The sequence below is a fragment of the Buceros rhinoceros genome, unplaced genomic scaffold (genome assembly GCF_000710305.1).
Source record: "Buceros rhinoceros silvestris isolate BGI_N320 unplaced genomic scaffold, ASM71030v1 scaffold13795, whole genome shotgun sequence".
Lineage (NCBI taxonomy): Eukaryota > Metazoa > Chordata > Aves > Bucerotiformes > Bucerotidae > Buceros > Buceros rhinoceros.
This window is the reverse complement of record NW_010411241.1, coordinates 23,180-37,481: the sequence shown is the minus strand read 5'-3', so window position 1 is coordinate 37,481 and position 14,302 is coordinate 23,180. Positions and strand designations below refer to the sequence as shown.

Genomic DNA, 14,302 nt, shown 5'->3' with positions numbered 1-14,302 from the left:
GCCCATGCCTGCTGCTTGCAAACTGTGCCGCTGCTGCTTGCAGCGCTGGAACAAGATAGGCCGGCGGGAATTGATCAGGAGGTGGATTATGGAGGCAAAATTCAATTGGTTATTATGATAACCAAATTACATGCGCTTAGACAAATATACCAGTCACATCAGCTGATCTCCTGAGAGAATTTGTGTGCATAATGGAGATGGAAAAGAAGTTGACTCTAGTTATACTCACGTGTGACATTACATGATTTATTCTGACTCTGGACTAGAAAATGGTAAAATGTTTTATGTAACAACCATCAAGGAGAATTAGGGCTAAGCTACTTTAGTTTTAAACCTCTTGCGGTAACTTTTTTCCTACAAGTATTTCAGAAAGCCAGTACCACTTCCAAATATAATTTTGAGCCTTTTACGAATACTATATTTTAACCATTACAGGACTTGAGATAAACAGTAAATATAAGAAAAAGATGAAATAATGTTCTGGGAGCAAAAACATAGGAGTGGTTCACCGAAGGAAGGAATGACTGACGAAAGGAAGCCTGGACACTGGTGGTTACAGCCCTGTAGCATGACTGCAAGGTGTGTTTGATTTGCGTGTGAAGAGGCAGCTTATCACTGTGGGGAAGGTAGATGAGTCAATTAGTAGCAAAACACCCGCAGGAGATGACTGAAGGGGACTGGTGAAGCGAACCTCGGCGGGTTGTTTAGTCTTCTGTCACAGGTACAGCTGCGCTGCTCCATTTGCTAGTTCCTGCAAAGCTGTGCTCACAGTACCTTTTAACAGGCTCCTAGAGACTCTTAAAAGTCATGCTTTGCAGAGCAGACTCAAGGAGGATTTGCGGGTTGCAGAAGTACAGACCAGATAAAGAGCTCCAAGCAGAGGACGTCAACCAAGGTGGTGGGTGAATCATTGTGAGAGGTGCTGGCCTGATTCCCCCTTTAACAGCTTTCTTCCATAGTGATAGTCTCACCAACTTTGACTCATGTTTGGGTTTTGCTAGAGGATGGTCATGAGATAAGGGATTTATGGTATTGAGATATTTCATTATACATTGATTATGCAAAAGTTAGTACAACTAAAGAGAGGAGCTGTGTGAAAAAATAATGAATGAAATAATCTCGTCTTAAAAGTGAAGTTATTCTTTTCTGAAAAAAATTAACTAGTTCCCTGTACACTTCTGACCCAAACCCCTATGAAGCTAATCTAGCGTTTTCCAGTGTGCACACGGGTGTTGTGTAAGTGTTTGCTCACTGTGGGAGATTTCAAAATACCTTGAATTTTAAACTGAACTCAGAGCAAACTAAGTGAAACCAAGTGCTATGTCAGTTGTCTGAGAGGGCACAGGGAATTTTCTGTGTACCTGAGATTTATAGGTCCATGAATTCACAGACCTCCGTAGGCAAGGAGTTTTTTGTTTTCTTTTGTCACTTTTGAAAAAGCTCAAGCGTGGCAGAAAGCAAATGGTATCTTGGCTAAATACAATACAGAATGAAGTTTATGATATGTTGGGTAAGAGATACTTCTTATCGTGGTAGCAATAGATCAACTGCTTCCCTGCATCCAGTCATCAGCATCTGCTTGCATATTTTATTGATGGCATAGAGATGACGTAAGCAGCAAGCTGTGAGCCCTTTCTGCTGGAAGATCAGCTCCATGCTCACAGTGGATCTGTTCAGTAGAGCTCTTTCCAGGAGTAGTAACATTGCATTTGGACTGCCAGCCTCGGTCCAGTGCTACTTGATGGGGTCTACATCCACTGGGGGTGGAGGGACATCCCGCGAGGTGGAAAACGCCAGCTTAGGCTCTGTACAGGCAAAGGAGGCTTCTAGTGATTAGGTAGAGCTGACTGTATTCCAGTTTGCACCCACTGCCTCCTACCCAGTCAGTCACTGGACACCACCGAGAGGACCCTGGCTCCTCCTTCACTCCCTCCCGTCAGGTATTTATTACACATTGATGGGATGCAACCTGAGCCTTCCTCAGGCTCAACGATCTCAGCTCTCACAGTTTCTCTTCATAAAGGATTTTTTCAAGCGATTTTCAAGGTCTTTCAAGGGATTGATTTTTTTATTATTATTATTATTTCCCAATGCTTGTCCTGCTACCTTTGTGCATTAGATGAGATTTTTCTCATAAACTTAGGTTGAATCAAAATAACAGATTGGCTTAAGAGGCTTACTGGAACAAATTTTTAAAAGTTCAATGTTGTCCACATACACAAAGTAGAGAAGAGGAGCAATGGAAAATAGGTAACAAACTTTACCCCTGGTCCCGCTAAAGCTGGGAGATAAATTCAGCCTAGAAGTCACTTGCATCAACAAGACCTAGTATCAGACTTAGGTCTCAATCCTGAGACTGTTCTGAATGTCAGTGATAACCCATCAAAGTACGCTTTCAGTTTCGTGGGGTTGAAATTAGTGAAAGGGGAAATTGAAATGAAATGGCTGCATCCACAGGGACATGAACAAGTGTTTGCTTTTCTTTTTTTCAGAACATTGGCCAGAAAGAATTCTCTCAAGATTGAGTCTTTTTGAGTGAAGAAAGGAGAAAATGGCATCAATGTTGCTTAGTCGACAGCTGACCTGTTGCCTGCAGCAAAACTCCAGACTACTCGTATTTGGTAAGTGGTTTTTTGTATTTTCCTGGTTCGTATTTGTTTATTTTACACTAGTGGACAAAATCCCCATTTGAGCGTTGCTGGGTTTTGTCTGGTGTTGTTGAATCTTTCAAAACTTGAAGAACATGATGTTTTGCATCTTAGCTAATGATGCACTTGTAGTCCAGAAGTGTCCCACAAAGGTGCTGGGTTTTTTTATTCTGCAAACAAGGAGTCATTAGTTAATAGTTTCTTTTGTAAACACACAAACTGAAACAAAGCCCTTCATCCCTCAGAACTCTGCTCCTGCTTTCTGATGCTGCATGGTGCCAGAGATGAAGCAATCATCCGTCGAACCCAGCTGGTGTTGGGTTTTGCGCTCTGTGGTGTGCCCTTGCCTGTCCTCCCTCGTGGAGAGGTTTCATGTGACGTGAAGACGTGAAAAGGTGGCCCTCGCTGGAGAAGGGTGTTTCTGCCTGGAGTTAGCTCTAGTGTGAAATGAAAACCTACCACATGGTGTCAAACTACTTTCTCCTGAGTGAATAGCGGCAAGTTCTTGCTTCACCCCAGCTTGTAATTTAGCACATGTATGTGTATATTAAACCTGCAATCTCTGTGAAACACATAACAATGCTCAATTTCTGTTGGCTTTGTTGGACAAAGCAGCATAGAATCTACGATCTGGCATCCCTTCGTGTGCTGTTAGACTGAATACAGTAGAGCTGAATGGCTTTTTCAGTGACCAAGTAAATGTTAATGTCTCTTCTCTCCTCCAGCCCTCCTGCAGTGCCGCTGCGCTCCTGCTGCTGCAAGGCAAACGCAGAACCCTTCCATTCGCTCAGAAACTTAAATATGATTGATTTCCTTTTAAGTACTGCACTTTGGGGAGCAACTGACCTTTGGCTAAAGAACACAAAAGTCTGGTCTTGTAACTACTGGAAAAGTATTAGGTCAGTGTTTCAGTACAGGATGCGCTTCTGTTTATGGGAGTGACGCACTGATGATCCGCGCTGTGCAGGAGCCAGGATTGTTTGGCCAATAGTGGACGATGGAGAGTGCTTGCAGCAGCCAGGCCTTCATTAGCTGTCAGTCCTTCGAGCTAATCTGTTATCTCAGTATGGCTTAATGCTCTCCCAATGTCTTGTACACGTCTGTGCTGCTTCCTAACCTCAGATGAACATACTGCAGTTCTGCAAGGTACTGCTGGGAGGCAGATGTGCTAACTCACTCTTCCCTTCTCACCGTTGCAGCGAGTGGGAATAGATCTTCAGTAAGAAAGGAAGGCAGCTCCAGGCTCCGTTAATCCATCCTTGCTTTCAGGAAACTTGTAAGAGGGAAAGCCTACTAAAATATTGAGCAAAGAATAGAGGGCCTTGCTCCAGAGTGTTCTCCTCCAAAGTACTTTTGAGCACTCAAGTTCAGAGCTTCACAGACAAAAAAACCAGACTTGTACATTACTCCCACAAAAATCCTGCGGTGCCGTTTGGTCTGCTGATTTTTTTTCCTGTGGATACTGAACTGAGAGGGTTTGCAAAGAGGATATGGAGGTGGAGAGGAGGAGAGAATAGATGGCCTCTTGGTAGAAGTCTCCACGTCTGTAGGCTGTCATGTTTCAGTTGTGTGTGTGCATTAAGTGCAATAATGTTCAGCTTGAATCTATGATAAATTTATTTACAGAAAGAGATTTTTCCACCCTTGATTATTTTTGATTTTTAAAGCAAAAGTGGGAGTTAGCACTGTGCTGGCCCTGAACGTGACATAGGCTGATTACTGACAGAAAAGGGGCATCTGGAAAGGAAGGATGTTGGCAAGTTTGCATTCACTGCAGCAAAGAGTTAGATGCACATTCACTGTTGTAAAACACGGGAACAAAAGTAACTAAGCTTTGTATTAATGAAAATACTTCTAGGAATCTTTTCTCTAGTTGTACATGGTGGGTAGTGTTTAATACTAATTAAGATGGATTTCAAGCCCTCCATCTTTTAAGGAACGTGAGACAAAAGATAAGTATCTGGTTGGAGAATCTTTTTCTACTTAACCATTTCTTGTAGTGTTCTCATCACTAAGACAGTGCTAGCCCCTGGCAAGCTAACTGCAAAGGGAAAAGGAAAATCATTTCAGTTCATCAAATGCAAAAGCTAAGCAAAACATCTGAAATTAATATGCAACTTAAATCTTCCCCAAAACTGAGAAGTATTTAGAGTCCTGGTGCCTCCCTTAAAAATAAGCCTTTATCATGGATGGTTTTCTTTTCCTTACGTATTTGATTTGCTTGATAGTTTGGCCTCAAAGATGTTCACTAGAATTTGAAGGGTGGCAGAAGAATGACAGCAGTCTAACTGTTTTTCACAAAGCCTGCTGGCTAGTGCAGTCAGTGCGGTGAGAACCAGGAGAGACGGCGGCCTTCCTCAGCGTTCGTCTTACCCGACTTGCGTTCTACTGCTCCTGCCAGCCCAGGGTGTTGCACGGGGTCACAACTGCTACTCTGAATGTAAATACATATTCCGCTTTCTGCCAGCTCTGGTTTTATCAGCTGTGCCACTGGAGCAGGAAAGCTGCTCCATTTCCATGCTTTGGAGGCAGGTGAAGGTGCAGTTGGTTGTTAGCTGGTGAGGTACCCTAATTCTGAGGGCAGGCTGGGACTCCAGAGATCTAGGTTCAGTTTCCTACTGATTACGCTAGGGGACTGGATTCAGCTTTGAATCTTTAAGCGGAAAGCATGCCAAAAGGTCAGTCTTCTGCCTTAAGGCAGCATCAGTTTGCATTAGTGCATGCCCATGCCCTTCTTGGGACGCTGACCTGTTCTTAAAGGCCCCCAGCAGTGCAGTTTCCGCAGCCTCCCCAGGAAGTCTGCTGTGCTGCTGAACTGACCTTACCTTTAAAACTTCTTTCTAATATTTAACATAAGTTTCAAAACAGGAAAAAAAAAACCCAAACCCTTACTACTTGTCCTGCCCTCAAAGGACCTGGAAGCTGGAATGTTTATTTTTTTTCTTTGCAGCATCCTTTTACGTATTTGAAACCTATTACCTTCCCCAGCACCTCATACTTCCTTTCCCAACAGGCCTATAATACTGTTTCAGTCTCTCCTCACAGCGCCAGTTTTTCTCCTCCAAATTCTCTGCACTTCTGTTGCAGTGCCCTAAATAGATTAACTCTGTTTGAGCTGCACCTCGCCTATCCCAGTCTGTTCCGTATCTCTCTACAGAAGATAATAATGTTTTATCTCACAAGTGTGCTGCAGTAAAATCTGAGAGATATTCATAGTAATTATCGACTTGTCCCCATCACAGTTACCAGAAAGAGGGTGGAAAGCTGTGAGAAAGATTTCCTCTCAGTTCTACTTTTGTCTCCAGTATTGATCCTTGATAAGACTTTTAACTTTCCGTATTCAGTTTGTACATGAGGAGCTTCCCTAGGAAATGAGAGCGAACACGCTGGGTGTTTGTGAGGGGGTGGGAGAAGGTTCAGTTCTCTTCTCTGGACTGTAGAGAACACAGTCTTGAGGTCAGCTTCATCTGATGCCCTGGGAACTGGCCGTGGATGACTCTGAAGTGCAGCCTCTCCCACTGGTTGAGGAACCTTTATTTCTCTGTCTGATCAAATGTTCCCACAGAAACATGAGATGCATAAAAATGTTCATATAGAAAACTGGTTTTGGAAGGAGGCTTTGCTACAAGGCTAAGTCCGGACTTCAGTTCTCAGTTCCTTGGGTGAATATAAGGCCTTTGATATTCCTATCTGATTTTCTTGTTCTTCCTGTGCCACAAAGGGTGGCTGTGGCAATGCTGGCTATTTCCCCACCTGGGCGTTCATCTCTAGAGGTGTCCTGATGACCTCTCATAGTGGTTACTCTCCTCTGCTGTGCTGCAGGAAGGATGTTACGGCTGATCCATATCACAAGATCTACAAGAAAACCAGCAGCTGGATGCTCCTGTACCTCTGCTGAAGAGTTGACTTGGCATTATGGTGTGCTGTGGAGGGGGAACTGTTCTTACTCTTTCTTTACAGAAGCTTCTCCACTTCTGTATGGCCCGCTTGGTATCAGATTTTTACTTTGTTGTTGGAGAATCCCGTTCCAATGAACTCTCCAGTGTGTATGTGGGAGTACCGAAATGCAGGCAATCTCACGTGGAAGAGCTTCTGATCTGCGAGCATAAGCACTCTGTAAATAGCAATCTCAGTTTTCACAATACTATGCAATAGCAATGTTCGTTTTCCAAACATCTCTAGCTAGCTTGGCCTTTTGCCATTCCGTTTCAAGATCCGTTAGTAACAGATTCTACTTGCAACACCTAAAAGAGGACTTGGGGGAAATCAGAGTCCTTCTACTTTTGACTGTCAGGGCCTCCACGCTCTAGAAATCCTGTCTGGATGGAGGTTTGATAGAAACTGTGGCATGGAAGTTAAAGGCGTGGAGGGCGATCCATGCAGGGAGGGCAGCAGTGCTGTGGCAAGGAAGTGCCTCCCTGGGGATGGAGAGCTTTCACTTTGCACTCCTGCACAGCAACACACTTGCATTTGAGAGATCTGGTATGCCAGCATTTATTTTCACCTCTCTTCTTCTCTTTTCTTTTACCTTGGGGTAGTTGCTTCTCTTAATGACATTGATGTAATTCCCGGGCCTCCACTGGAGTTTCTCCCAGGTAATACCCAGCTGTTGTACACTCAGGAGCTGTGTTTATGTCAGGGCTATTTGTGGTCAAACACACCAAAGGTTTAAGCGCTTTCCTTCTAGCCCTGTGTTGAATCTAGCTTTTGTGAGCAGGGATCACTGCTTAGCAGAGGGACCTGCTTACGGTAGTGCTCTGTGTGACTCCCAGCATCCCACGGTGTGAAAGGGTGTACTTACAGAAGTGATGTTGCTATAGCGATGTGCTACTTGGTAAAAAATGGCTGAGACACCTGGTGAGTGTGAGGGGAGCATGGAAAAGAGAAGCTGGAACACGAGCTTATCTGTCTGCTGGCGAATTACGACATCCTGTTAGACGAAAAGGAAGGATGTGATAATTTGCTGATGTTACTCAAGTGTTTAGAAGGACGACGTGCATTGCATAGAGCTTTGAGCAGCCTGCAAGAAGCAAGAAATGTAGAATTTAACTTATCGTACTCAGCCTCTTTAAATGGGGTGGGTAGAAGATGCTCTGCAAATTGTTCAGCTGATGTGCTCTCTCATAATTAGCTTCATTAATAGAACATATGTTTGGTTTTTGACTTGTGCCATGATGTCAAGAGACAGCTTTGTTTACCAGGGAAAAGAGGGTACTGCTCCTGGTCCTATTAGCTAAGTGTAATTTAAAAGCTTTCTTACTGCTTCCTCAGAGATGGAACTCTGCCGTAGCCTAGTACCTCCATGCACTTTTAAAAAGAGAGCTGAGGTCTTCTCATTTGGTCCTGTCCTTAAGTTAAGCATTAACTTATAACACAAGAAACCCTTTTTCTATTGCAGTTTGATCACAGACCTCAGCAGAAGGTCAGTGGATTGACTTGGTCCTTAGGCTCCAGAGCATAACTTTAAACATCTATGTACTGACTTACATGCAAGTTATAGTGTAATATAACTTTAAGAACAGTAACATAAAATGATATTGTTTAAAAAAAAATCTCTGAGGATATTTAGGCCAATGATATATTTTTGTTGAGCTTCCGTCTTTTCTTTGGAAGAGATTTTAAAATAAAAAATCCCACAGAGCCATCCAGCTGCCTGCACAGAGGAGTTAGAGCAGCACAGGTACCTCAGCATCCACGGTGACAGGTTATCGTGTGTGTCTGCTGTCAGTCCACCAGTGACAAAGGCACAACAATCATACCCCCTGTGGAGACTCGTTGGGGAGTTTCAGCTCCCCCGCTTGGGGAAACACAAGTCTCACTTGACTGTTGTGGCATTTTCTATATTCTGGATCTTTTATTACGCAGGTAATGCTGTTAGTTCACTGAAGGACCAGCCACTAGGGATTCTCAGTTCTTGAAAATACCTTGCTTGCCATAATAAGAGTCTCAGGTTTTATCTGACCCATCTCTGCTGTCTTTTGGAGAGGCAAAGTGCAGCATTCAAACCCAAGGCCTGATGTACCAACGTCTGAACTCTTAAGTTTCAGATCGGAGCGGCCCCAGTTACAGGGTGACTTCAGCGTTTCTGTTGAGGGTATGTTGATGATAAAAAGCCAAACAAGAATAATTTGGGCTAAGTTGTAAAGTACGTTGAGTACCTTCAAGACTGAAATGTCAGCTGAGCAGAGCATGCTGCAGTTTACTGGGGGAGTGATCTGGTTTGCTGGCATTTACTTGGATCGTGAGGAGAATGCGGTACTGACACTTGGGGTGGGGGGAAGCAAGAGAGACAGCACAGCCTCTGGGCTGAAATCCTCCTCAAGGCAAAACAAAACACGTATTGATGTGGCCATCCGTCACACAGTGTCCCAGTGCTTGGAAAAGCCTTTGCAGGAACGCAGGCGGCCTCCCGGCACTGTGCTCTGTGTGCAAGAGGCAGCTCGGTGAAGCAGGCGGCAGCAGCCGTGCCCTGGGGTTATTCGGGGCCCTGAGGACAAAGTGTTGCAGAGCATCCAGAGCAAGGGATGCCAAAAAGCCGGTGAGTCTTCATGCAGGTGGTGGCCGGACCATCTTTCACGATGTTCTGATGTCAGTGCCTTCTGAGAGCGGTCTGAGCTCCAAGTTTTGCCTGTACAACAGTGGCAGGCTGTGAGACTGCAGTGAAACGGGCCGTCAGAAGGGGAGCAGCACGGTGGCGATACCTCTCTGTTCGTTAAACTCTGCAGTGTTAGGCTGAGCAGGAGCCCATACTAGTAAAAAAATGCTGTGCTTCCTTTTTTTTCATTTTCCCGAGTGTTTGGACAGGTCCCTGAGCTCTGAGATAACGTTAGGCTTCAGAAGGCTTCAGCCGGGTGGAGTTAAGACGGGTTTTTTTTCTTGCTGTGAAGATGCTCTAAGAGGAGGAGAGCTGGCACACCTGAGGGCCAGACTTGCACGACCTGTGTGTGCCAGTACGCGTCTCACAGAGCCTGAGCACTTTGCAGGAGCTGGCCATTCAGACTACCATTAAAACTGCTGGCCAGAGTCACGGTTTACTTGAGCAGGGGAAGACAGAGAGTTAAAAGGGGGGAAAGCAGGGGAACTGTGCTTTTGTGTTCTTAAAATTTGTGTTATACTGTTTATTTTTAACCAACCCTGTGAACCAGTATGCATATCTGATGAACAGGGAGGTGGGCTATTTGGAATAGATCGGTTGACCTTGCTAGAAATTATGTGAGTTTGTGCCAATCATTTCTGTTATACTGTCAGAAAGAGAAGAGCTTTCTTAAAAAACCGAAAAGATTTAGCTTTTGCTATCAAAGGCTTTGTTAATCTGTTGAGGTTTTGGTGTTTTCAGTGTTTTGTTCTAGGTTGTATTCTTCACCCTCTGCCTCAGGGGAGGAAGGAAAAAATTCTCCACTTTTCAAAATCCTTTCATCTGGTAACACAGGGTATTTTCATTTTATTTATGGCAAGCTGTTCCTTCAAATTCACACCATAGCGTTTGCCTGAGCTAGGAGGTGGAACGACTCTCTGGCAAGTGTAAGGATCAATAAATCGGTCTAGCTGCCATTATACCGGTGTTAATAACATGAGACACTTCGTGGGCTCCTGAAAACAAGTATATAAAATAAAATCCGTATCAGTGAGTCAGCCTCAAGATCATCTGCTTGTAGAGCCTGATGGTGCGTAGCGTGCGGTAGCAGATGACAAACAAATGAAGGGAAGCATGTCACTTGTGTCGCTCATGTTTTAGCTGGCTCTGCTTCACAGACTTCGTAAAAATGATTGTGGTTTTGATAAGCTGTGCCTAAAGTTGTTCGTTAAAAAATTACTAACATTACTTACTTGATAAAAATGACTGTTAAATCAGCTCTTCCTCTGGGAAGACCTGTATGTTCCAGTTTCACTTGACCAGTCTTTGCTGTACATGAAAACCCTGTCAACAGACACGAGCTACGCCCGCGCGCATTAGTGCAGCGCGGCACAGCAGAGTACTGCTCATTTTTCATGTGCCCTTAGCAAAAGCCTGGCTCAGCACAGCTAGGCGAGGAGGCTGTGGACGAACAGCGGCAAGAAGATGATAAGGATCTACGAAGAAGGCTGAATAGTGTTGGTGGTTGGTTGTTGCACAGCCTGGCTGATGGTCCTCATGACTTGTGTAAAACAAGTAAGGACAGCAGTAAAATACTCTCCCCATGAGTTCCCTGTCAGACAGCTCTGTAAATACATGTTTTTTGTAAGGGAGACCATGCCCTTTGCAATAGCCACAAGAGAACTTTCTTCAAGAAATAATTAAATCTGTGTTTAATTTAGAATCCTCATCTGTTAAAATATTTCACAGATTGTCCTTTAGGGAGGTGAAAGAGATGAAATGTCATCTGCACCTCACAGGCGATAGCCAGGAGATGTGTGACCATTGATCTCAGTTGGAGCCTGGCAGTTAGGCACCTCGCAGCAGCGGCTTGGTCATTACAGAGGAGGAAATCTTTAGTCACTGTCCAAACAAGTGCATTTTTGTGAGAACTCCATTAAAAAGACTGCAGGAAGGCAGTGTGCCTGCGCAAGCTGCTGCTCGGGGTGGGAGGACCCTGGGAGATGGACAGAGGGGACACAGTGGTCTCTGACACCAGAGCACCACGCAGGGCTGGGGAGGAGGAGGATGAGGAGGGCTACATGGGTGGGTTACAGTGCACTTGTCTTAAATTCGCCGTTGTGTGAAACACGTCCAAGTATGCTGCCGGGTTTCCATCTCTTTACTGTTCGCTAACTGCCAAAATGTCCTCTGTATTCTGTGCCTCTCTTGGTGCTTTCCCCTTTACCCCACCAAGGGGCAGCCAGAGCCTGGGGGCAGGGAGGGACGATGGCACAGGAGAAGAAGAAACGTTTGCCACTGGTTTGCTGTGATCTTCTTCAGGGAAGGAGCAGGGTGCACAAAAGGGTTAGTTAGGTCTCTTTTCCCCTTTTAGACTTCATAGCGTGCTACTCAATCTGCAGCTTTATTGGCTAAGAATTGTGTAGCTTTTTTTCTTCCCATGGAGCAGTTGTCATGCGGTCTCCAATTTACATGAACACTAAACAGAATGACACAAAAATGAAGCGGCATTGCTGTAATGAAACCTATTAATAGCTTTGCGTAGAGGCACTGACGCATCTCAGATATAAGCACTTGGAATTAAAGCTGAGGAGAATAATCATCTTTGCAGACAAAGTTTTCCCAGAATGAGCAGTGAGTTAAAGTGCTCAGTTAAGGATGCTCAAAGGGCTGTGATTTTTCAGATGAAGTTTCTCAAAATCAGGCTTGCTTGAGACATCTCAACTTGGGCTGACATCAGCTGAGGAAAACGTCTCTAGTCACTGTTGGAAATTCTGGGCTAATGGCTGTTTTCAGAACACTGCCAAGCAGAATTGTAGTACACCTACTTTCCTTGATAAATACTTGTTTTCTTTGACAACAGTCATTTCCAAACAAAAAGGTCTTAGTACATTTCTGAAACAGAACTCTGGCTGTGAAAGGTGGTTAGGGATGGAAGCACAGAGGGGCTGGTGCTGCCTGGGTTTCCCGGCGGCACTGCTGCACCCCAGTGCTTTTGGGTGTGTGGTGCTGACCCGTCTGCCCTCCTGGGCCTCTGCCAGGCTGCAGTGGTGAGCAAGGCACTCTGCACTGCCGCTTGGCTTTCCACGGGTGAGGAGGGGAGCTACGGATCTTCATCTGGGGCTATCCAATTTGCACCTACTTAAAAATGCCTATCACAGACCAAAATAAATTACACCTTCTTCCTTTGGGTGTTGATCTGGTCCAAGTGTGATAGCCCTAAGTTGGTGCATTAAGATGAATTTGTTGTTGATACCGGGCTGGGTAGAGGCTTGCAGGTACTCCGTGACAAACGTGTAATTGTCAGGAACGTGAGTTTAGTTCAAGAGGTAACTAACCACAGTGTACAGAACCAGCTCATAGTCTCTTGCTGGTCACCTTGGAAGAGCTCTTGAGTCTGTACTTCCTTTGTTGCAAATGTACAATTCCCACATTATCCTGGGATCCCCTTAATGGCGGGTTTCCGTATTTGGAGTACCTGCTTACCACAACTGTCTCTGTCATATGAAGTATTCCTAAACCCTGTATTCTCAAACAGTTCCTTCAGAAATGCAAGCAGAGCCTGTTACTGCTGCAGCACAGGAGGCTTTGCCTTGTGGTTCCACTAAGATGTTGAGTTTATGATGATTCCCAGACTACACGCGTGGATAAAAACCAGCAAGGTCAGACAAAAGTCATTGGTTTTGATCCACATTTCAGAGCTGCACTGCAAGATCCTGCATTTGTATGAGACTTTATTTTAAACAAAGCCATTTACCTTTCTGAGACAGATCTTCGCCAAATGGTGTTCTCAGAGCACAAAACTTTCTAGCTGTGGGCTCCCATCAGGCTTTTCGGTTATTACTGATAGTGAGCAAAACCACCTCTGCACAGGAGAGGGGAATTTACAGCCAGGACTTGCTCAGGGCATAATGGACAGACCCAGCAAGAGAGGGAAACAGATGTGCTCTTAGTCCTCCTGTCCTTCACAGTAGGATTTGCCTCTTTCTCTGGGGTTGCCTTGTCATTTCACTAGATTTTTTTTTTTTAAGCCACCTCACTGGTATTAGTTTTATTTTAACACTTGTCAAAGATGAGATATTTAGTTCACTTCAGCCAGTGCAATGTAATTGGTCTTATCTGTCAAGTGTTCTCAGTCAGGTAAGGTATGGATATTTATTCTTACAGGAGAGCTCAGAATATATGATCTCTGCTCAGGTTTTCATTATTTCTTACAGGACACAGATATATCAGTCAAGCTGCAGCAAAAATTGATGTGGATTTTGATTATGATGGACCTCTAATGAAGACAGAAGTTCCTGGACCACGATCTAGAGTAAGTTCCCAAAGCATAGCAGCTTGTTTCCCTTTAGCTGTGTTTAACTTCTTCAAAATCAAGTTTCATTCCAAACCTTAAATCTGATACGAATAAGCATCATTTCACAACAGTCTGTCTCCACTTTTATCAAGATGCTGAGAATGAAAAGCTCATGAATGAAATGCCTCTCCTTGAGAGAGGGGTCTGAATCTCAACTGCTCATTTCCCAAATGAAGGAACTGAAAGCAAAAGAGCATCAGTCTGATGAAACACCTCATCAGGCTTGTGCTCCTGCTGAAAGAGAAACTCCGCTGGCCTTTTATGATGTGAAATAAAGCTTTGGTTTTAAAACGAAGCAAGAGTTTCGATGTTCTGGACATTGTTTTATTCTGGCAGAGTCACTATGCATCTGGTGGTTTTTTGGTTTTGCTTTTATTTTTTTCTTGTAAAAAAGCAGCTGTCATTCTAGAACCAATGTGCCAGTATGTCTTCTGTGTGTCTCTGGCTTCTCCTATTTTCTGATTTCTCTAATTTTCTCAGTTCAGCTGATCACTACAGAAGAGGCAGCTTTCCCTTTTTTCAAGATGTACAGTTAAAACTGTAGCTCTGCATGCCAGCCCACAGTTTTGTCTGTAATATTTGCAAGATGCACCGTGACAGTTCATGTGGCAAGCAGAGTTGCCTGGAAGGCACGCAGGACTGCAAGTCCTGCATGTGATCTAAGCATCATATAAAAGAAACAGACATTCTTCGGTGTTCGCTGTTTACATACCTGAGATTCTT

General features: G+C 44.4%; 1 protein-coding gene across 1 annotated transcript in view; it reads left to right on the top strand.

Moving 5' to 3' along the window:
• The first annotated feature begins 2,515 nt into the window (after nucleotides 1-2,515).
• ABAT (4-aminobutyrate aminotransferase) overlaps nucleotides 2,516-14,302 on the top strand; it is a 29,733-nt gene continuing 17,946 nt past the window's right edge. The window contains exons 1-2 of the mRNA XM_010135940.1: nucleotides 2,516-2,621; nucleotides 13,440-13,537. Of these exons, the coding sequence (XP_010134242.1) occupies nucleotides 2,552-2,621; nucleotides 13,440-13,537 (168 nt within the window). The 5' untranslated portion in view covers nucleotides 2,516-2,551. The remainder of the gene's footprint in view (nucleotides 2,622-13,439; nucleotides 13,538-14,302) is intronic.